The 23,246-nt window shown below is 53.8% G+C and overlaps 2 protein-coding genes across 3 annotated transcripts; one reads left to right on the top strand and one right to left on the bottom strand.

Moving 5' to 3' along the window:
- The first annotated feature begins 75 nt into the window (after positions 1-75).
- BRME1 (break repair meiotic recombinase recruitment factor 1) lies at positions 76-16,342 on the top strand. The gene is made up of 10 exons (XM_064479898.1): positions 76-439; positions 978-1,029; positions 4,488-4,665; positions 7,144-7,225; positions 7,461-7,565; positions 9,075-10,370; positions 13,350-13,475; positions 13,699-13,787; positions 15,570-15,662; positions 16,055-16,342. The coding sequence occupies exons 2-10, from the start codon at positions 999-1,001 to the stop codon at positions 16,206-16,208; spliced, it is 2,154 nt and encodes a 717-aa protein (XP_064335968.1). The 5' UTR covers positions 76-439; positions 978-998; the 3' UTR covers positions 16,209-16,342.
- Positions 16,343-18,655: 2,313 nt separating this feature from the next.
- Positions 18,656-21,809, bottom strand: NANOS3 (nanos C2HC-type zinc finger 3). Of its 2 annotated transcripts, XM_010993833.3 has the most exons (2): positions 20,930-21,809; positions 18,656-18,954 (listed from the first exon to the last, which is right to left on the bottom strand). In XM_010993833.3, exons 1-2 carry the CDS (start codon positions 21,390-21,392, stop codon positions 18,890-18,892), a joined length of 528 nt encoding a protein of 175 aa, XP_010992135.1. In that variant the 5' UTR covers positions 21,393-21,809; the 3' UTR covers positions 18,656-18,889. The 2 variants fall into 2 exon arrangements, with proteins under 2 accessions (XP_010992135.1, XP_064335655.1); XM_064479585.1 differs by lacking the exon at positions 18,656-18,954 and having other exon boundaries at positions 20,756-21,809.
- Positions 21,810-23,246: the final 1,437 nt, after the last annotated feature.

Below are 23,246 nucleotides of genomic sequence, written 5' to 3'. Positions count from 1 at the left end.
GCGGTGCCGCAGGGTCGCGCGGGAAAGAGGCGGAGCGTCCTCAAGTAGGAGGGGCGGTGCTGGTATCGCGCGTGCGCGAGCGATAGGGCCTTGTAGTGCGCGGGAAAGAGGCGGAGCGTTTGCAGGTGTGAGGGCCGCTGGGTTCTCTTTGCGAGGCCACCTGCGAGCTGCGGCCTCTCCTGGCGGTTCTGGTCTGGGCAGTCCTCACTTTTCAGTGCCTTGGGTAGGGTTAGTGTGGGCTTGGTCACCGGAAGCCGCGTCCACAGCGCTCGGGCCTTGGAACCCCAGCTGCCCAGCCTCCGTGAGGGCCAACTTTGACTTTTCTTTTTTCAAAAAGATTTTACGCAAATAATTTAATCAAATTATTCCCCCAACAGATCCAGATAGCCTTCCAGTTCCTGATAAGGACAGAGAGACCTTGACAACTTCTGTGGCCCAGGTTGGTTTGGGCTTGTCTGGCCCCCTAGGCTGGAAGGAACTGATTGACCTGTGGCGACTCCTGCCTCTCCAAGGCCCCAGGCATCCCCTGAAGGACCCCAGGTGGCCCCTCTAAAGTCCCCAGATGACCCTGAAGGACCCCAGGTGTCACCTCGAAAGTCCTGGGGTGTCCCTGGAAGGGCCCCAGGTACCCCAGCCTGGAGGGAGACGGCTTCACACAGGCTGCTCCATCTTAGAGACTAGAAGGAGTGTCCTAGAGCTTCCCACGGCCCCAGCTCCTGGCCCAGGTGCTCTTAGACTCTGGGCAGAAGATAGGCAGTTCCCTCTCTGTTCTCTGCAGCATGGAGGAGTTTTGAATTCCTACCCACAGCCCAAGCCATAGCTATGACTCCCACCCTGTGTCCTCTTCGGGGCCCAGCTGACCCCTGGGGCAGCCAGATGGGCCCAGGTGAGGTTGGGGTGGCCTCAGCCAAGGTCAGTGGGTCTGTACTCAGGGACAGGAACTGCTTGTAATGATAAAATTTGTTCCTTGTTTTCAGATTTCTCTAGGGAGGGATAAAATGAGTAAGAGGAAGAAGCTTCGGACCTCAGGTATTTGGATGTTTAAGTTGACACCTCTTTATTGCTGCTTCTGCTTATAGGAGGAGTGTGAGTTATTGCAGAAATGCTAATATGACTACACCAAGCTCCTTAAAACAGCAACAGCTGTAACAGTGACTTAATCCACGCTAGTAGAAAAGTATAAAATATGGAGAAGTACTTACCGTAAAAAGTGAAAGCTTTGTGGCACTTCCTTCAGCCTTTAGTGGGACCCCACAGCCTCGGGGACGCCCCCAGGCTTCAGGGCAGGAGTGCAGCCTCTATGCAGGCCCACTCTCCCAGATGTCACATGTATAGAGATGTACTGTAAGGCCATCTGGTGTGTGGCTAAGTGCTTCACTTTTGAACCCAAAACCTGGGTTCGTCTCACTGTCTGATGGCGGATGACACTCTGGGCCTCACTTTCCTCCTATAAGTAGGGGATAATAAGGGCATGTATCCTTTCAGTTAGAACAGTGATTTGCAACCTGTTGGGGGGAAGTAGTTTGACCTCCAGAGGACATCTGGCAATGTCTTGAGACATTTTTGGTTTTCACAACTGGTGTGGATGTATGTGTGTTGGGGGGCAGGGGAGGAGGGTAGTGGCATTTTAGTGGGTGTAGGCCAGGAATGCTGCTCAAAATCGTGGAATATGGAGGACAGCCCACACGACACAGAATGACCTGGCCCCCAAATGTCAATAGTACCAAAGTTGAGAACCATGCCCTAGAGCTCACATGTGGATTAGAATTTATAAAAAGCCGAGAATAGACTCATGGTTGTACACAAACATATGCTGCTGTTATGAATATCCTTTCAGATTAAAAGAAAGCTTCATTTTGAAACAATTTTAAGTTTACAGAAAAGTTGCAAAAATTATTCAGAGTTCTGTCTACCCTTTCCCCAGCTTCCCCAAATGTTAACATCCCCCACCACCATAAGATGATGATCGACCATATAGTGGAACATAAAAAACAAACAAACAAACAAACAGGAACTGAGCCTCAGTCTGTTACTTTTCCAGACTTTTCCTTTGTATACACAAATAACAGGGTTTTTATTGGAAAATAGAATCATCACACATACTGAGTTTCATCCTCTGTTTTTCACTTTGTGTATTTCAAGACCATCTTTACTTGTCAATATACGTGTAGAATTTCCTCATTGGAAAGGAAAGCTTACCCTGTATTACATAGTATAGCTCCATTTCCCTGTCATTGTCTGAGGTAATTTAAATTTCTCAAAAATTTAGAAGTAACCAGTGAGTGGTTAATGAACTTTGAGAGTAGCACTCATTTTTTTCTCCCAAGATGTGGGACAGGAAAGAAATTTTATCAACAGATCGAAGATGTTTTGTGCAGAGATGAGCAGCAGGCTGCTTGGAGACACAGGAATTCCTCTGACCTTGGAGGAGGAAGCTGAGGACAGCCAGGCCCACCCACAGCAGATCATTTGGGGCCTCTCTTGGCAGTGGACTCCCCAGCTCAGTGGACCTTAGACTGGCCCAGGACAGCTCTTTCTGTGTGTCCTGGATGGGGTGGGGAGAGAGGAAGATGATTCTGGCAGAGGGTGAAAGGAGCCCTTTCCCCCCTGATGTCTTTGGCCTTTGGTGTTGAACACAAGGTTCTGCGTTAGTTTTTCTTAAATTAATCCGGTGGGGACAGATCACAGGAAGGAAATGGAAGCCTCTTCACGTCTGTTGATATTTTCCCTTTTTATTTGGTACAAATGTCCATTGGATGAACAAAGGAAACATCTTAAGAAATTAAATAAATGAAGCCGCTGTATTTTTGCATTTTCTGACAAACCACAAAGTGGGAATGTGTGTAAGAAACATTCGTCGGAGCCTTGCTCTGGATGCGGTGCTGGGTGGGTATCTGAGATGGGGGTGGGAGCAGGGCAATGATCAAAGGGTGCTGCAGACTCAGTTCCCACCCTTGACAGCTTCAAGATCTAGTTGGGAGGGTGGGAAGAAAAATGCTTCTCACCGAGAGAGCTAATCAAACGCACAGCAGTTGGGTAAAGTTCTAAATGGGCACACAAGAACTGTAACTGACAGAATTAGGAGAAATTACAGGAAAGCCACTGTGGTCTAGTGGAGCCCAAAAAAACTGAATGAATGCTAAGGCAGACCCTAGCCATTCAATGTTGTGGGGAGGGAACTCCTTCAACGGGTTTATTTCAAGATGTGTAAGGAGCTGACGCCGGCAGGCGTCTATGTGACTGACCTCCAGGAAAATCAGACCTGGATATGGTTTGTCTTCTTGTTCTTGCTGCCTGGTCAGAAGTTCAGTACACAGTAGGTGCTCAGTAAATGCTCGAGTACTGTTAAGTGTACAGGCTCTGGAGCTGGACTGCCTGGATCCGATTCCAGCTTCCTTGGCCTCTCTGTGCCTCAGCTTTCTCATCTGTAAGATGGTTATAACATCAGGACCCTACCTCAGGGTTTTATCATGACACAGCTGAGTTCTCAGGACAGTGTCTGGCATGGAACTCACTAGAGTCAACCCTTTTTATTTATTTATTGACAAATGGTTCGGTTGGGGCCAGATATGAAGAGGTCTTACAAGCCAGCCACTATTGGCAGTTTCTGTGTAAGGGAATTTCCTTCATTCAACAAATGGATGTTAATAAGTGCCTTTAAAGCTCTAAATTGCTTTCAGTGATGGGAAAAGGTATTGTGGGGATATAAGGGACCGAGAGGCAGCGGAGAAGTCACCTCCTTAGCACTTGATGACTCTGGGTCCCAGTTTTCCTAGGATGGATATTCTGCAAGCGTCATGGAAAGCCAGAGTGGTACATAATTTAGTGTTGTCTGCATTTCCTGGGAACTGATCTTTGTTTTCATGTGCATTCATTCAGTTGTCTACCAAGTATTTATTGGGCACCAACGGTTTACTAGATGCTCTCCTAGCTGCTTGAGACCCAGCAGAGAGTGAGAAAGATAAGGCCCCTCCTTGCGTGGAACAGGTTGTAGTAGGGGAGACAGAAAATGACCCAGTACATCAGATACTTGTAGAGAAAAGATGTGAAGTGAATAAAACGGAGCATGGGCCTGGGAGGAGTTGCTCTAAGGAAAAGTCAAGGATGGCCCCTCTGCAGGGACATTTGAGACACACAGGAGACAGCACACACCTCTCACCACTTCCTCAGAGAGACAGTCAGCTGGGCCAGGTTGTCTCAGGTGTTTCCGAGCCAGGCCAGGTCACCTCAGGATCCAGCATCAGTCATGACTAGTCAATCGATAAAAAGCCTTTGCATCCCATGGTCATGTAAGCTCCTGGGTCCCACCTGGATGAGATTCCATCCCATCTCTTGCTCTCCAGGCAAGCATCAGAGCAAGAATTTCCTGCCCATTGCACAAGTTTGCTCACATTGCCTCAGTGGCCCTCATGTGTTTGGTTGTCAGCCATGGCAGTGCCTGCTCCCGCTACCCCCAACCCCTTCATCTTCTTTTGTCTCTAAATTAGGAGGAGAAGGAATCCGTCCTCTGAAATTTCCAAAGAACCCAAGGCGAGGAGACTCTGATAGGGCCCCCCAGAATTCCACATTGGGCCATCTGCATCACCCTGAAGAGTCAGCAGGCAGATCAGGACCCGCTCCCTCTGCAGAGCAGAGCAGGGAGGATCCAGGACAGGCAGCCCCCAGGTAGGTGGCTCGGAACATTCCAGCAAGCCTCTCTGCTGACAGTGGTCACGGCCAGTGGATGCAAAGGGGAGGGGACCAATTGACATGACCCATCCAGGGCCATGCTTCCCCATCAGGGGCTCAGTGTTCTTGGATTGAGCTTCTCAAAGCTTTGCTCCGGGGACTCTCCCCTCTAGCAAAAAAAAGTCAATATTTTAATCACAGGCAAGGAAAACCTTGAATTTTTCAAGGTCACTTAGTTACAGAATACAACTTGTCCTGCCTGCAGGTCAAATCCATAGTTATCCCACGCTCCCTCTTAATCAGGAGGGGACTGAAGGAGTCGTGGGTCTGTGAAATAGTAACCCACAAGAGAGAATAATGATCTTCATGTTCCAGGCAGCATGCTTATTAGCTATAATAATATAATAAATACTTCTCACACATCATCTCATTTAATCTTCATGGCACTGTGACATGGGTTTTTATCCCCATTTGGCAGATGAGGACTCTGAGGCTTCAAGAGGTCAAATGACTTGCCTAAGACCACTGAGCTGGTACAAGGCAGGCTGGGGTTCTGGCTGTGTCTGGCTTCTGTGCTCTTCACCACTGAGGTTTCCTAGTTCCCTAATTTTTTCAGAAAATATCTAATGAAGCATAGTAGAGGGGGTGTGGAAAGAAAAGGAAGATCTGGAGAACCACTTAGTCTCCACAGGGTTAAACCACATGTAACTGTAGCAAAGTAGAAAGGGTTAGCAGGAATTGGGAGAAGCCAGGTTCCTGCTCCCTGAAGTCTTCAGTAAAAGCATCATGGATTGGACTAGCACATTTTCTGAGTGAAAAATTGAGGCATGCAATCCAACTGACAGAGCTGTTTTCTCGGGTATATGTCTGTCTGATCTCAGGTCTTTGCCATCTTAGGGGTAAAGGTGGCCCTGCTGTATGTGTGGCATGAAGGAGGGGCCACATGTCACACGTAAGCCATTCTCCCAGACAGACACAACAGTGTCGCTGTGTCACTCCTGGAGAAGCCAACAGGGCTGTTGGGGTCGCGGCTGCTGCCCACTATGCTGAGTCCATAAGACTAGTCAGAATCCACAGACGTGGATTCCCGCTGTTGTCTTCTGTTTTTGCTTTTTTGATGTTTTATTAAGAAATACGGCATGCACAGAAATATAACAGAAAAAAACCAACATAAAGCAGTCAGCTTAACACATTTATGTTGAGCAGTGAAATCTTGCCAGCACTCCAGAAGCCGCCCAAACAACCCATCCCAATTAAAAATTTTCAAACAGACGGTTGCTATCAGTATCTAGACTGATTCTGTCTCCATAACCCCTCTTGGCACAATTGAAGCCTATTACCGTGTGTCCTCATGCTTTTTTTTCTGTTCCACTTCCAAAGTTGAAATCGTGAAGTTTCAGTTCCAGATTTTGATCCTTTTTTTTTTTTAACAATATACAGAGCCACATTTCTTTAGCTATAACCATCAGTCTCACCAGTTTTTTTTTTAAAGACTGTATTTTTTTAGAGCAGTTTTGGGTTTACAATAAAACTGAGAGGAAGGAGCAGTGGTTTCCCACTTACCCCACCCCCACTTCCACGCATGGATAGCCTGCCCGTTACCACCACCACTCACCAGAATGGTACATTTCTCACCAAGGTGAGCCTACATTGACCCATGATAATCACCCACAGTCCACGGTTTACTTTAAAGTTCATTATGTGTGTTGTACATTCTGTAGGTTTGGACAAAAGTGCAATGACATGTATCCATCACTTAGTATCACACTGAGTGTTTTCACTGCTGTAGAAATCCTAGCCTGTTCATCTCTCCCCTCAGCCCTTGGAAACCACTGATCTTTTCACTGTCCCCATAGCATGCTCTTTCTGGAATATCAAATAGTTGGAATTATACAGTAGCCTTTTCAGATTGGCTCCTTTCACTTGGTAATATGCATTTGAGGTATCTCCATGTGTCTTCATGGCTTAAGAGCTCATTTCTTTTTAGCACCAAAATACTGTCCCATTGCCTGTGTGTACCAGTTTATTTATCTACTCACCCACTGAAGGCCATCTTGGTTGCTTCCACATTTCATTGATTATGAATACACCCATTTATTTAGACACTGTGTATTTTTGTATCTATGACTTTTTAGAATTTGCAGAGTTGGGGGCTGGAGAGTCAGTCCAAATGAGAATTCCTGTTCTGACTTCAGGAGCCAATTCCTGGGATTGTAAGAGTAAAGTGCCACCAGAGCAGGCAGCTTGATCTGGGACGTGGGACTCGGTACCCTTCTTGGCAGTCCGATGTTCCCCAGGGCGCTGCTCCCCTTACCCACCTCCCCCCACAAGCAGGCGCTCCAGGGCCACCCTCTTAGGAGACCCTGAGCACTACTTTGCCTTTGGATTTCGTTCTCTGTTTGTCTTATTCTGCAATTTAACAGGTAGCGTTAGGAGGACTTCAGAATCTCCTCTGTTTTGTCTTTCTCCTCCTAGCTCTCCTGATAAGGAAGCAGGAGCTCCCTCCAGGCTCCCCGGGCAACCAGAAAAGGAACCCGTTCCCTTTCCTCCTTCCCAGGTGAGCCTGTTTTATGGCCTCATGTATGTACGAAAGATGCTGCCTCCCTTAAGCTGGAGTTCTTGTCTCTGTTCATCGTCAACAGCTGCTGGTGAGAGTATGTGCTGGGGAGGAAGGCAAGGGCTGGGTCTGAGACTGCAAGAAGGAAACCAGTTCTACTGTTTGTTTTATCTCTGAGACCTCATTCCTCCCTTATCTTTATTGCTGCTTTATTCTTTTTGTATCTGGTTCACAGAACTCAGTTGGGAGGTTTGTCCCCCAGTTTGCAAAACCCAGGAAGATAGTGACAAGACAAGCAGAGAGGAGGGAAGAGGACCTCAGGAGTGGGGCCTTCAGCTCGGTAAGACCCTACCATCAGCCAGGCTGGGCCCTACAGATGCTCTGCCTCTTGGCCCAACCTTGGCAGTTGAGTTCAACCGTGGTTTTCCTTGGCAGTGGCTAGTCCTGTATCTCCGCACCCACCTCCACATTTTCAGCGCTATAGATGTCTGTGGACAGACAGGTGCTGTGCCAGGAGCTTGGAGGCCTGTGAGAGGTGTTCAGACAGCTGTGCCTGCGCTGAAGCTGTCAAGGCCAGAGCTCTCTTCCCCAGGTTGCAGGAAATTAGTGAGACTCAGAAAGGCAGCCCACGTTCTACCCTTGAACCCCTTTGCTTACCAGAGGCTTCTGGGTGAGTGGGGGATGTATTACAGTGTGCTCTTGTCCTTGCCACCATGAGCTCCAGGGGTCACGTTGTCTCTGGAACACATGCCCCTAAAAAAGTGAGTGGTGGGCATTCTGAGCAGCTGTGTTTGTAATCACCTCCAACTGGGAAACCCCGATGTCCTTCAATGAGTGAATGGCTGGAGAAATCATAGTCCATCCACACCAACAATAAAACACAACCCAGCAATAAAAAAGGAACAAACTAGTGTGATACACATAACCACCTGAATAGATGAGCAAATTGTGCTACAGCTGTACAACGGAACAGATATTTGTACATCTGTGGTCACTGCAGCATTATTCACAGTAGCCTAAAGGTGGGAGAAACCCAAGGGTCCATGAGCAGATGAATGAGTAAACAAAATGTGGTATATTCACACAATGGAATATTATTCAGCCTTTAAAAGGAAGAAAATTCTGACACATACTACAACATGGTTGAGCCTGGAGGACATCGGCGAAGAATAAGAAGCCAGTCACAAAGCAACAAATACTATATGATCCGACTTAAACGAGGTCCCTAGAGTAGTCAAATTCTACCGAGTCCACGAAAGTAGAATTGGGGTTGCTGGGAGCTGGGGGAGGGTTAGCTGGGGGAGCAGAGATTCAGTTGGGGAAGGTGAAAGAGTTCTGGAGACAGATGGTGGTGATCATTGCACGCAATGTGAATATACTTAATGCCACTGAATTGTACACTTTAAAATGATTAAAATGGTGAATTTTAGGTTGTCTGTGTTTTACCACAAAAACAGAACAGCACAGAGAGGCCCCTGTGTGCCCTCCCGCAGCATCCCCCAGTGGTAACATGTTAATATAACTTGATCCATCAGCAACACCAGGCAATTGATGACCCTGGTGTGATCCACAGGACCTCCTTGGTTTTTCTATCCTTGATCTTCCCGAGAGCCCCCGCATGACTCGTGCTGGTGGGGAGAAGGAGCTGGTAGGAGGAGGGGCTCCTGAGCTTCCAGTACCTTGCAGCCCCTGGCACGAAGCCCTGCCCGGCATTGGTTCTGATCCCTGTCTGGGTGCACTGTCATCCACGGAGCACCTGAGACTTTGTACAGAGGCAGTCATGACCAGAAAAATCTTCAGGGCGGTTGATCACTGAAGGCTCCAGACTGAGTCTTTTCTCTCTCCACAGGAAACACTGCCAGAGCCCAGTTACCAGCAGGCTGGAAGCCAGCCTCAGGAGGGGTCCCCAGGTCTTGTTCTCCAGGAGGCCAGGGACCCAGGAGACCAGACCCAGGCAGATGGCACCTGCCCCGAGCCCAATGGCCAAAACCCTGTGATGCCTGTGCCCAGCAGTGGGGATCCTGAGCCTGTAGCCTCCACCAATGCTTCCCCGAAGTGGGGGACAATGTCCTCAGCCTCAGGGGGGGCCAGCCAGGACCACCTGTCAGAGCAAGGGACCAATGGGCCAGATGGTGGAAGCACGGAGGAGGGTTGTGTCCCAGGCGATCACAGCCAGACAGGGCACCTGCCAAATAGTGATGCTGAAGAGAAGGAGCCAGACCAAGGAGCCCCCCACGGGGGAGGTGCCCAACGGGGAGCAGGGGCTGGCCTGCCTGAGGACCACCAGGAGGAAGGAGATGGCATCCTGGGCCAGGACACTCCAGGCCCAGTGCTGGGATCTGCAGCCCAGGGCCCTCCTGACCCCCTGCAGACACCCAGCGGGACTGGCGGGGAGGCAGAATGGAGCTGTAGCAGCCCAAGACACTCCCCACTTGGAGCCGTTGTCATTGCAGACGTGGGCACAGACCCTGCTGAGCCAGAACAGAGGGCTCCAGAGGTAGCCAAGCCAGACAGGGAGGTCAGCGCCAGGGTGCCTGCCTCTCCCAGTGGGAAGGCTCCTGATGGAGGCCTCCGTGGGGCCCTACTCAGCTGCACGCCTCTCGCTGGGGAGACCACAGGAGGCAGAGGGGAGGCAAGGCAAGAGGACAAGCCCCCTGGTGATGTCCCAGGCGGCCTTGCAGCCTCCCTGCCTCTGGCTCGTGAGATCCAGGAGCCCACAATTGGTGCTGGAGATTCTAGCTCTTTAGCCCGGGAAATGGGTCCAAGTGTAGGTCAGACACAGGTGCTAAGCCCAGATCAAGAGGGGCTGGGAGATGTGTGCACGCTGCCTTTGCCGTTGCAGCCTGTGGGTGAAAAGGCAGCTGAGTTAGGGAGCCAGAGCCACAAACAAGACCTCAAGGGGCTCAGTCTGTCCCTTGGAGCCACTGCTTCACCAGTATACAGAGAAGCAGTGGACGGCCCTCCGTGGAATGCCGGGGCACACCAGGGCAGCCCAGACACCCCAGCTGGCCAGCCGGAACATCCTCCTGACTCTTCAGACCCGGCCATCTGGGGGTGGTCCCCAGCCATGGAGCTTGACTTCCTGCCAGACAGCCAGATACAGGATGCCCTGGAAGCCCCTGGCTTTGAGGCCCCACCTGAGCAGGTAAGAGCTTCCCTGAGTTACAGCCAGATGTCCCAGGGCAAGCTCCAAATTGGCACGATCTTCCACACTGCCCAGCAGTGGGGGGAAGATGGGCACATGGCGGCGGTCTGTTCAGACAGCAGGTGAGTTCAGGGGTCTGAGTCACAGCTTCAGTGGGTGTGGAGTCAGTGACATTCCGGAAAGGACAAGACAGGCCTGTCTTTCTCTATGAGGGGCCCTTCTGTGTGGGAGCTGAAGAGCCCCAAGACGTGACACAGACGTATTTTGTCAGCCCAGGCAGAGCCGACGGTGGTCCTCCCCTCCGCCCCCTACCCCAGGTGGAACCCCTGGAGCACCTGCTCCCCACCCCCACTCTTCAGTGCCTGCTCTGGCTGCAGGTTCCCAAGGGGTGTATGGAGGGCGGCCGACCTAAAGGGGTGACCTAGAGTGACTGCAAAGCTGGGCCTGGGGGAGGGGACTTCACTTGCCAACCGGAAGGAACCTTTTCCCATCTTTAGGGTCATTGGGGTCCCCGATATGATTGTTGTTCAAACATATACATGGAATTTAGTTTGTCTGCTAGAATTTGTAGGGGCTTTGCTTCCTTCAGGCATCTGCCTGCTGAGCCTGGGCTGGCCCTTGGCCACCACCTGTCAGGGCAGGTGGCTTCCCTGCTTTGGCCCCGCCCCCTGAGAAAGCACCACATCCCTGGCCGCTGCCTGGCGCACCTGAGCCTGAGCTGAGTGCCCTAAGAGGTGGGCGGTTCTCTTTCCACACACTGGGTGTGGCTGAGAGGCTGGAGAAGGTCAGACACCTGTGCAAGGTGAGGCAGCCAGGAGGGGAGGAGGCCGGGTCTGCCCTCAGGTCAGCCTGATTCTACAGGTGCATCTCAGCCATTCTGCTGCAGAATGAACACGAGCCCAAGTCGCTTCACAAGTGTGCCTCTGTTTCTTTGGCCAGCCCTGTTTTAAAACTCTAATTTTTAAAAGAAGTGTTTTTGCTTTAAGATGTTAGAGCCCAGAGTGAACAGACCAGGTGTGGTCCCTGCCTCTGTGAAGTTTTCAGTAGCACCATTCCTGCCTGACACTCCCAGAGTGAGCGTTTTGTACCATGTCATTTCGGCACTTAAAAGAGTTTTTTCATACGACACAGCCCCGAAACACGGCAAAGGACTTCATCTGGTGCCCAGCTGAAGAAAGCCAGCTGTTCTGGCTGCAGAGGGGAGTGCGGCTGGGCTGAGCGAATGTGGGTCTCGGGTGCTGCCTTCCCATGGGATGGCCAAGGGTCACTTGTGACTTTTGCCTACTCGGTGACTTTTGAAATCTAGCCCTCCCTGCCCTGCCTCAGATTCCTTGTACCACCCTTCGCACGTTGCTGTGATCACAGACAAGCGAGAACACGAGTCACAGTGCAGTTCAGATGCAGCATTTGAAAACAATTGCCTGGGAGAGGGAGGCATTCAGGTGCTGAGCAGAGCTGAAACTCTCATGAAAGCCTCATCTCTTGAAAAATGCAAACCCCTCACTTGGAAAGAAGAGCTAAGTTGTCCACAGTCTCTGGCCCCTTGGGTAGTGCCTGGGGGGGAAGGCTGGGGGAGCAGTGGGACATTGGGCATCATCCAGCAGGTGAAGGAGCGAGCGCTCCCAGACATGCCGCCAGCCACTGCGCTCTGAAAGCACCAAGGCATCGGCAGTGCCAGCGCAGGGGACCCGGCAGACAGCAGGGGTGGTCAGACCCGACAGGCCTGCTGGGGGAGGAGGCACTGTCCTGACAAGGCCGCTGACGCCCAGGCGCGTTTTGTTTTGACACCGGGCATTCCTGAACAAGTCAGGCGACCCAGGTGCAGGTTCCCATGGGAAGGTTCCAGACTGCCCCTGGCAGGAAGGCCAAGTGCGCAGGGACACATGGGAACAGAACACAGGTGGGTGGAGAGTACGGCCGTCGACCTCACTGTGGCACAGCTGTGAGCACTGCTTCAGAGGAGGGGACTTAGGGACTCGCAGCAGTGATGGGCAGGTTTCAAACCCAGGTGCCCTCCCAGGAAAGCGTGGGGTTTTATTCTCATAGGAGCTCCCTTGGGACATGATGCTCACCCCAGGGCCAATGGAGCCTCCCATAAAGAGTGTCATTTAAAACGCTGGCTCCCAGGTCCCTCTCAGGGCCTGCAGGGGCAGCCCCCACACATTCGATACAAGTGCCACCTCTGTTGTGACATTTACACTACCCTGGTTGGAGCTGTGGTACCTTTGGGGAAGATTATTCCTCATGACCAAGAGTGGTGCTGCACGTTGGCTGAATCTGTGGCCATCAGTCTGTATTTTAAGTCAGAGTCACGTCCATAAACAGTTGGCCAAAACTGTATTGTCTACAGCGGGCACCTTGTCCTGACCTCGGCACCGCTGGTGCTAGGGGCTGGGCCGCCTCCTGTGCACTGCAGGGTGTTGAGCAGCACCCCCAGCCCCCACCCTCCAGGTACTAGGAGCACCCTCTCCCCTGGACGTGACAACCAAAAATGTTTCCAGGCTTTGTGAAGTGTCTCGGGGCAGAGTTGTCCCCAAGTCACAGCAGCTGGGCTGCAAGCTGTCCATTGTGCCCATTCCTTTGGATTCGGGGGCCCTTTGCAGATCAAGCTCAAGCCCTCCACCCCATCTCCCACTCCAGGACTTTGGTCTCCTTACTAGAGGCCCGGCAACCCTGGGCCTGTCGTTCTACCTCAGCCTCCCTGCCTCTTTTCAGAAGGATGTATGTCACCTCCACAGTTTAGCCTGACATTTTCCATGAAAATTAAACCACCATTGACATTTTGAAATTTAAGCTTCTCAGGGTTATCTGGCTCTTCCCCCGTATTAATTATGAATTTTCCCTTCAAAATATATTTGCAAAATCTTTTCCTGACATGAAACTCGTGAGGCTTATCTGGCCGACCTCTTCCCGTCCACACCAGATGTCCGCCTCGCTGCTGTCACCCCCCACCCTAGGGTCTTCTCTTTACCCTTTTAGATACTGCAGGGCAAGCCAGAGGCAGCACCATGCCTCAGTCGTCAGGGACAGAGACTGTTTGGATGGAGCCATGCACCAGGACAGATCAGCGCGTCAGAAGGCGCAGGCCTTGAAGAGGACCCCAGGGTCAGGCCCAGTATTGCCCTTCTGCTCTCTTTCCAAGGAGGGAGGGTGAGAGCAGCCCGGGCTGGTGGCCCCTAGGTCAGGCGTCCCTCCCTGACACCACTCTTCCCCTGCAGTAGTCCGGCCTCAGTGGCAGAGGAGAAGCCCAGCCTCCCCTGCGTGACTTCTTCCCCGTGCAGGGCTTGCGCAGCTGGGCTGTTCACCTGTGTGTGCTCTCTCTTTCCAGTTGTTTCCTGCAGGGAGTGGGCTGGAGCCTTGCTGGCCTAGCACCAGCCCACATGCTGATAGAGGCCCTCTTGCCAAGGCCCAGCCGAGGTAGGCAGGGTGGGAGGCCACCCCAGGACCCTTGCTTTGGCAAGAGTCCTCCCTTGTTCCTGGGAGGGGAGAGTGTGGCTGCCTTCCTGGTGCTAGAGTCCCTGCGCTCCCCCTCACCCCAGCCCTGTGAGCTCCCACTTTGCTGGTGAGGGTGATGGAGGGGGCCCTGGCTCTCCCCTCGGACGTACTTTCCTCAGTCCAGTAAGTATGCTAAGTCCCAACTTTCAAACTGCGCATGTCCCGTGCTCCCTGGAGGTGGAGAACTGGTGGTCAGCAATCTGTACCCAAGCCAGAATCTCTCCCAAGGACCCATAGGATGGTGAGATGCCCACAGTTCTGTGGGTTGTTTTAATGCGCATTGTGTATTTTTCTGGAAAGAAGATCCAGAGCTTTCCCTGAGTATCTGAGGAGGGGGAGGGGACCCAGACAGGGCTTGAGAACCACTGGCCCACATGAGCTTGGGGCCATGCCCACTCTGGCACCCGCGGGCCCTCCGGAGTCTCTGACCTCTCCCATTGTCTTATTTCCTGCTTGGTTATGTTTCCCCAAGGCAGTCTACCTTTTCTCCCTCCTGCAGGCCACCGGGTGCACTGTCCCTCCAGCCCGTGGAGTGGGTGTGTGTGTTTTGGAGGGTCCTCTTCTCGCACCCCAGAGCCTCTCACAGACCATCACCTCCTTTGTGTCCTTTCGTGTCCTTTCTCCCAGCCGTGCTGGTGGCTAGCACTGGGGGACCATCCTCTCCTATTACTTTGTACTTGAACTGGCTTCTCTGCAGATTGGTGGCCTATCAATTATTTATGGCCAAGTTTCTGTTTCTGGCTTGCAAGTGTGGAGGAGGGGTTAGGGAGGGAAGGGATGGGGTCTGGAGGTGCGGCAGATGGTGCAGGGCTGTGAGGCGGGACTTTGGCTGGGTTTCCTTTTCCACAGCCCTCCACCCTCCATGCCGCATGGGGGGACAGGGAATTCCTGGCCATTCCCTGAGCACTTCTTAGGGCTCTGGAATGTTCTTTCCCAAATGTCTTCTCCTTGGGGGGGGGGGAGGCAGCCTTCCTGATAACCACAGGTTGTAACTTTAACCCCTTCCCTGCCGTCTTTTTCTACCCCCCCACTCTGCCATCTGACCACCTCATTGTCTGCCTCTCACTCGCCCCCGCTCCCACCCCAACTAGATGGAAACTAAGTGTTTTGTCCCACGCAGCCTCCCCAGTACCCAGAGCAGTTCCTGGAAGGGCTGGCACTGCACGATGTTGGTATCTATGGAAGGGGTGGCCGCGGCACCCACCAGATTTAATGTGTACAGCCTGTGCCGGGCAGAGGGTCGCCTTCCTGGCCTCTCACCCAAGCCTGGCAGCATTTCCTAGGCTCTCACTGTGGGAACTCCAGTTCTGCTCCACCTGCCTTGGCTACCCTGAGATGACTGGCTAACCTGGGTCTTAGTCCCTTGCCTGTCCCATTCACAGGCCACAGAACCATTCCCTGGGACCCACCTGGAGACTTCCAGCCATCCATGTGGGGTTGCATGGAGGCCATCAGAGACTCAGACACAAATCTCCCTCCTCTTTGCTCAAATAATAGTAGAGGCAGGAGCTGGGACTAAGAAGGCTGTGGCAACTGTCAGCCAAGGGCCCTGGCAGTGGGAGAAGCGGCTGGATTCTGGGCCTACCCATGATGGCTTCATAGTTGTCAAAATAATTCATCTCTGGAGAAGACAGCCCCCAGGATGGAGTCTGGTGGAGCTGTCCAGTGAGGTCAGGCCTCTCGTTCTCCCTCCCTTCCCACCAGGACCCAAATGGGGATCAAGACCTGCGAAGCCGCCAGGATGGAGGATGCAACAGACACTGTGCGGGGCCTTGTCATCGAGCTCTCCAGCCTGAAGTAAGGGTTGGGCTTGGGTCCACAGATCCTCCTGACGGGCGGAGGGGATAGGGCCACAGGAGGATGGCGGGAGGGCCCAGAGCAGCGGTGAGGCTCAGGTCCCAGGGTGGGCCAGGGCCCCCCAGAGAGTGGCCTCCGGGAACCTCCATCGCACCTGGGCCTCAGCCCGTTCAATGTGTCACAGACCCATCCTTCACAGAGCTGTTAGGTTCTGAAGAGGGTCTAGAAGGGTCACAACCTGCCCTGAAACAGGCCGATTCTGATTATGGGGGCGCGTGTGCCTATGTGAGGCTCCGTGTGTGTGCGTGCGTGTCTGAGCAGGCTGGTGTGCAGTGTGAGGTGCGGTCCCGCTGTCTCTAGGTGGCGCACAGCTCACATGCATTTCCACGCAGCCGGCTGATCATGAGCGCCCATCGGGACCTGGAGGCCTCCAAGCGCCTCAGCTGCTACCGGAAAGCAAAGCCAGCAAGGAAGGGCCCCACACCGTACACGCCAAAGGGGGCTGGGAACCTCCCTCTAGGGGAGCAGTCCTGGAGGGATTTGTAGACTGCTTCCCAACTGCTGGGGGATGGCGGTGTGTGTGCACACGAGCTTGCCGGCCCCCAGAAGGGCCTGATGTTCCTGCCAAACAGTTGGAAACAATCCCTCAGCAGACCCCAGAAAGCCCTCAGGCCCCTATGTGCCCCCTGGTCTTCTGTTACTCTCCAAGATGCTCCAGCGGTGGGCCCCAGAAATCTCCCCTCAGCCAAACCAGAAGTCAGCTTCCCATGGGACACCCAGAAGGCCCTGCCCATGTCAACAGCCTCCCTTGGGAGCCGGGGGGGGGGGGGGGGGGGAGGGAGCCTGCTCCTCCCTGTGGCGGAGGCCTGGGGGCGGGAGGCGGGCTGGGGCCCCAGGAAGTGGGCTGCTTCTAAGCAGGGACCCAGAGCCGCCCAGATGTTTATCTGGGTTTGCAAATTTCAGCTCCTTAGCTGAGGTTATGGAAGGTTCAGAATTTGTTTCTTTCCTGGAAGAGAAAAGGGCTCTCTTTGTTGGTTGTACCCTTGTTTTTCTCCAGATTTCCATTTTATTTCTTCTGGGAAGACCATTAATAAATGATTCCCTAGCCAGACCTCAGACCTTGTGACCTGTTGTTTGGGGTTTGAGGCATTTTCAGTTCCTTGATGTTCTGCCCACAGAACTCCCTAACCACCCTTTTCTCCTTTTACTTCTACTTCTCATCCTCCCTGGGAAGGCAAGCTGGGCTGCTGCTGGGCCCCAGGAGTGTAGGGGTCACCATGAGTTACCGACTGTGTAGGACTCTCCAGGAGCAGGTGGCTGTATGTGCACATGCGCACGTGTGCACACATTCAGACACACAGTTTCAGTGAAGCAACAGCCCAATGAGACATCTTGGCTGACTGTCCAGCTGGAGAGCTTGTGAGTTTGCATTCAATGCTCAGATGGCTTCTTTCCATGGGACAAGCTGCTTGGAGGGCCCAGCCCAGAGGGAGGCAGTCCTGGGGACTTGTTACCGATGCAAACACAGCTAATACCTGGAGGGTCTTGAAGGCAGGCTTTTCACACCCTGCCCCACCAAGCCTTACCACAGCCCTGATGCCATCCCATCGTGAGCAGTCCCAGGTGTTGCTGTGAAACCCATTTTACAGAAGACGTGTGTTAAACTGGTTACCACAAAGTTGACCAGACCCAAGACTTTTATCAGTTGCTTTGCCTGTGACTCCTGCACCCCAACTCCTACGGCCAAGGCAGAGCCCTTCTCCCACTGCCTTCTTACACTCCGGGAGACCCCATTCAGGAGGGAGCAAGGCGGGTCAGGAGCCCCCAACACTTCTTCCAGCTGAATGTACAGCTCCTTCCTTGAACCTAAAAGGACGTTCCCAATCCCTGGGTATCAAGCCCCAGGGGCTCTGGCTTATACAATTAACAGCTGCAGGCAGCTGGGGCTGGCTGGAGTGTCGTGTCCCCTGACTGAGTTTGAAACTCTTGGGGCTGCTAAGGAGGCTTCCTCTGTGTCTTTCTCCACCTTCCCCCTCCTCTTCAAGCCTGGGCAGCAGGCTGTCTTCAGGGGTTGTCTCCCATCCCTGGCTCTCCCCAGCCCTCCTCTTGGGTGGCCTCAGCTTCCATCTGAGGTGGAAAAATCAAGGGCAAAGAGGACCTGTGATTCCAAATCCTGTCCCCACTCAACCCTGGGAGACCTTGTGGGCTGAAGGTGGAGCGCAGGCCCTCAGGCCAGCCCTCCACTTGGGGGAGGAATGTGGGTTAACACTTGCCACCTGCTGCCCCCTGGAGGCTGGGGGTGGAGGAGGCACAGGAGATGGGGATGCCCTGGCCCCCAAGTACAGCCCCCTACCCAAGGCCTCCTGCCCTAGCACAGCCAGATCACCTCTGTGGTGCTCCCTACCCAAGGCCTTGCCTGGCCCCACCCCCCAGGACATATTCCTTACGGCCCCACTACCCCAGCCCAGAAGTCCTTCCCTTGCTCTGAAGGCCCTGATATGTTACTTTATGGCCCCCAGTTGCTGGGGCACCATGGTGACCTAAACATTCACTGAGGGCCTCTTAGATGAGGATGATGGCGGCAGGTGGGGGGATACTCTAATTGTCTCTCCATTTTCCCCTCAAATCGGGCACCTAGTGTGGGCGATGCCACCCATCTGACATGTCAACATGAAAGAGGTGACTGGAAGAGCTTGCAAACACCAGACGTCACAGAAACAGCCTCATGGCACTAACCTAGCAGCAAGTGCTCAGAAGTCCCCAGCTGGGGCTACCCTCAGAACCCCACAGCTGCCCAGCGGTGCCCACTCCCATTTCTCAGCACAAAGCAGCTCACCCCTGCACCCCAGGGTGAATGGAAATCCAAATAGTTGGGGAAAATAGAGGTCACAGTAACGTGGGGGCTGATGAATGCAGCCAGGAGAAGAAGGTTCCCCAAGCCCCTTTGGCACTGTTCACACTACCTTGTCCCACATCTGATGCTGATCCATTCACAAGCATTTATTGAGTGCTGACTGGGTGCTCAGCGCTGGGGACGGAGGGTGGGGGTACCGGAGACCACTTCCTTCCTTTCAGCGGAGCTCTTTCGTCTGTGCTCCTAGGCCGGGCCCTCCTGCCAGGCCCCCAGGCTAGGGGCAGGGCCTAGGGGCGGATCTTCAGAGGGCGGATCTTCCCCCACCCCCACCCCCAGGTGAAGGCAGTATTCCCGTCCTGCCGGCGCCAGCCTCTTAGGCAGAAGTGGAGGGACTGCAGGAAGGAGAAGTTCCGGAAGGCTTCCCGGCACCTTTGGAACCTGGGTTTTAAAAAGCAGAGCGGAGAGGAGAAAAACATTTAATAAAAGGCGATGATTCAATGTTCCCGAAGTACCGACTCGACTTGCGAGACTGTCGGAGCTCTGGCGCCACCTGGAGGCTACTTCTGGAATAGCACCCCTGTGACATTCCCGGACCAGGGCAGCACCAGGTGGGACCCAGAGCCAGACACAAAGCGCAGAAACTACAACTCAGTGCTGCCGTGCTGCCCCCTCGCGGCCGCAGGGCTCTAGAACCCCGGATTTGTTACACCTAGAATGTTACCAGGGAGGACAAGCAGCCTTTCTGTGTCAATATCGTGATGAGGACTCCCCCTGCCCCACACCCCCCACCGCCCGCAGGAGACAAGTTTCCGTGTTCCCTCGGCTCGGACTTAAGGGGAAAGAGGAAGGTTCTGAGACCATGATCTCTACGCCCCTTCAGCTTCCCACCTCTCCTGGTCTCTCATCAGACCTCACAGGGAATAAATACTATCTTCTCTTGGAGGCAATCTCTCACCCTTCTAACAAATGTTCACCGCACAGCTGCCCAGATGGGGAGGGGTCCTCCCCCATAGTCACTTCCAGAGGGGCTCACAGTCTGATGGGAGCGGCAGCACCCACACAGGGCACCCAAATGGACAGCGGCACCACCCTGTCAGACCCATCTCCTCTGTTGGCTGACTTCCCCAAAGGCAATTAAAGTTGCTAAAACGGATTTCTCTTTTAAAATCCCGCAGAAGCTGAAGTCTTTCGCATCTGTAATAATAACTGCTGCCATTTAAGCCAGAGCTACTCAGCCTGCTGGGCCCATGACCTTGCAGCATGGCAGTGTCAGAGGGAGCTGGCTAGAAACTCAGGTGCTCAGCCTGCACCCAGACATGCAGAACTGGAATCCACATTTGATGCGCAAGATCCGCGACCCTATGTGGTGGGCGGTGCAGTGTGGGGAGAGCCCTTTTAGACCTCAGGGAGGCTCCAGCTACAGCTCTCTTCCAAGTTTCATCCCTAGCCACCTGCCTGAGCTGATCCACACACAGTGAAGTTGTGGCACTCCCCTCCAACCTGACGTTTCCCTGGGTGCTGGGACTCGCCCTCCTCACTGCCTTGAACGCCTCTGCCTGGAGAACCAGCCTCTTCCGACACTCAGATCTGTCCCTACAGTCCAGCTTGTTAGCCACGGTCTAACACACTCACAGTCTAACATGCTGCTAACCCGCAGACCTGCTCTTGTCCACTTCCTCGGCCCCCTGGTGCCCAAGTCCAAACTCTTTAAGGTCAATGGCAAGGACCTATAGGCCCTTTTGCTGTCCCTGAAATCTCCTGACACCTTCTGCTCTACTATATATGCATGCGTGTTCTGTCCCAGACACAATGAACTTGGCAAAGTTCCTGAACAAGCCAAAATGCCTGGGCCACACTTCCAGAGCTCCGCCAAACTCAATTCAGCTCCCAGAAGTTACTTTGTCCAGGAAGCCCTCCTGGACCCCTTCGTTGGATCAGAGGCTTTCTCTAGATTCCCCCATTCCTGTGTTTGAACTGTCACTCTCCTGTCTACCACCCCAGCACTGTTTAGCAAATGAGTGAACAAATGAGGCTCGGTTTCTCTAAATTCAGCAATTTGTGTCTGGCCACACAGCTCCTAAGTGCCAACAAGATTGGAGTCCCTGTTGGACCTGTCCGCAGTCCACCGCTAGTCCCCACCGCCTCCCTGCCAGATCACCCCGTGCCTGGAAAAGGTTGGCATTTCCCCTTTGGGCCCCGAGGATAATGCCTTGCCCCAGGCCACACTGGGAAGCCCAGCCCCAGCTTACCCACACTGGGCAGCAGTTCTAGAGTACGGTTCTAAGCTTCCTACATGGATTATGTCCCCGCAACCCTCTGAAGTCGGTAACCCCTGGGGTTAACCCCACTTCACAGAGGCCCCAAGGGGCTCAGCCCAAGGCAGGCCACCTCCGAAGCAAGTCCCCCCAGCTACCTGCACAGGCACCTCCTCCTCCTCCTCGGCGGTGTCCCGAGTCCTGCGTCCTCGCCTTGTCTGGGCGGGCCAGCTTCTTGCCGGCCGAGTTGCGGGTGGTGTAGCTGTAGACTGAGGTGTAGCCCTGGCCGGTGAGCGGGCAGAAGCGGCGGGTGTGGGCACGCTCGCGAGTGGCACCGCACTGGGGGCACACGTAGTCGCGAAGAATAGGGCACAGGACCCGGCCCGCTTCGTCCTTGAGCACGTGGGACTGGTAGATGGCCCGGGACTCGCCGTTGTGTTTGCAGAAAGAGCACAGGCGTTCAGGAGCTGGTGAGGATTCCGGGCTGGGCCTCTGATCCTCCGGTCCTGGCATGGATTCTGGCTGGGGGTCTAGCCTGGTCTCGGGCTCCTCTTCCCCACGCATAGCCCTCACTAGGCGTGCCAAACCCAGGTAATCTGTCCATAGGTTGAAGGTCCCCATGGCTGGGCAACGTGTGCCAGGACGAGGGGCAGAGAGAAAAGAAACCTGCCCCAAAGCCAGCCTTTCTACCCCTTCCTCCTTGCCCCTCCCTTCCCCTCTCTGGAGCCGAGGAGTCTAGGCTGTCAGTCCCCTCCTTATATCTCCAAGGGGGTGTGAAGAGGGAGGATCAGGCTGTGGGAGATTCCTTATTGGCACTGGGGAGCTTGCTGCCGCTCCCCCCAAAATGCACCTGCCAAGGGGATGCATAGTCTCCGGGTGGGCTGGGGGCAGGGGGTGGTGACCAGACAGGCTGCAGGGGGCACCAGCAATACGGAGCTACACACCCCACCCAGAGGGCATGGGGAGGGCTACCCCTGCCTACCCCGCCTAGGAGGAGGCCTGCCACTCCTGCCCTACAGGGTGTTGGGGGGGGGGTTGGAAGCCCTGCCCCAAAGACTAGCATTGCTGTAACCAGTAACTTAGTAACTTCTTTCTTCCTTCTTCTGGGCTGGGGGAGGGGCCAAGTACCCTAGGGCTCTGTGGCTGGGGGGTAGGGGGGAGCTGCTGATATTCCAGCTGTCTTTGGAAGGAAGATGGGTCTAACTTATGAGGTGGGGGTACAAGGACAAAGGCTTCCAGCTCTGATCTCCCTCAGGGAGTTTTCACACCCTTGGTCAGTGGAACCCCCATTTAATGGATGAACAAAGTGAGGTATGAAGCCACTTGCCCATAAGGTTATTCACAAAGACAAACACACAGCCTGACTAACCCATCCAGTTACTAGGTATAGAGGAGGCAGCCCTTCCTGGTCCTGGGGTGGAAAGGGGGTGAGGCAAAACATTACCAGGGTGGAGGGGAGCAGAGGCGCAGGTTGGGCCAATGGGGGGACTCCTAGCACTGGCCAGCACCTTGCTCTCTCCCTCAAATGAGACCTCAGCTCAGTCTCAGGAGGATGGGGTGTGCTTAGGAGACACCCAGATGGAGCACAGACTGGCAGGTGGAGGGATCCGCTGGCATCAAGGTGCTAGGTGGGCAATTAGAAGTAAAGCAGGATTCTGCGGGGTCTGGGCAAAGAGCTGAGAAAGCTGGGCCCGGGACTTGAACGCAGAGAAGAGGAGTTATGCCACCTACCCACCTCATTCATTCATTTTTTCAAGAAACCTTTATTGAGTTTTCTGGGAGCAGGGCTCACTCATCCCTTTCAGAAGAGTTTTTCAGCTGCTCAGTCCCGAGCCTGTGGTTCACTCCCCCAACCCTCCAGGATTTATTCACCAAACCCAGCCTGTGTTCATAGCAATCCCAGACACCACCATCCACAAGGGGTGAGAGGCTGGGGTCAGGGTCAAGTACTGGCTGAGTAATTTTGTGGGGGAGTCCAAGGGTGGGTTCTGTCCCCCATCCCATTCCCCTTTCGCTGTGTATGGCCCAGCCACAGTGACATTCATCCCTCGGTGGGTCTGGCCTCCTGTCCTCACAACCCACCGACAACAATGAATGTTGATTGTGACCTTCGTTGTGGCTAAGGGAGGGGATGTGTTCGGGATTCCCCCAGATCTGGAATGTGGGGGGTCGTGATGGGTGGACGGCAGTTCCAGGCCTCGGGGTCCACTCAACGGTCGATGGTTTGCCTGAGCTGCCCAAACTCACCGACAGGTTGAATGTTCCCCCAAACCCTTGGCAATTTCTTGGGGGACTGTGAGTGGAGGGTGGGTGGGGGTCAGGGAACCAGATAGGGTGAGGGAAGAGAGGGGAGGGAATGAGGGACCTATAGAATCATTAAGTTAGCAGTTATTAGGTGCCAACTCTGTTCCAGGATGTGGGAAAAATGCAAGAGATAAATGTAAGGAATAATAACAGTAGATATTTATGATGCCT

Source organism: Camelus dromedarius, chromosome 27 (assembly GCF_036321535.1).
Source record: "Camelus dromedarius isolate mCamDro1 chromosome 27, mCamDro1.pat, whole genome shotgun sequence".
Classification (NCBI taxonomy): Eukaryota; Metazoa; Chordata; class Mammalia; order Artiodactyla; family Camelidae; genus Camelus; species Camelus dromedarius.
The sequence above is the reverse complement of the archived record's forward strand: the minus strand, read 5'-3'. Positions and strand labels throughout refer to the sequence as shown.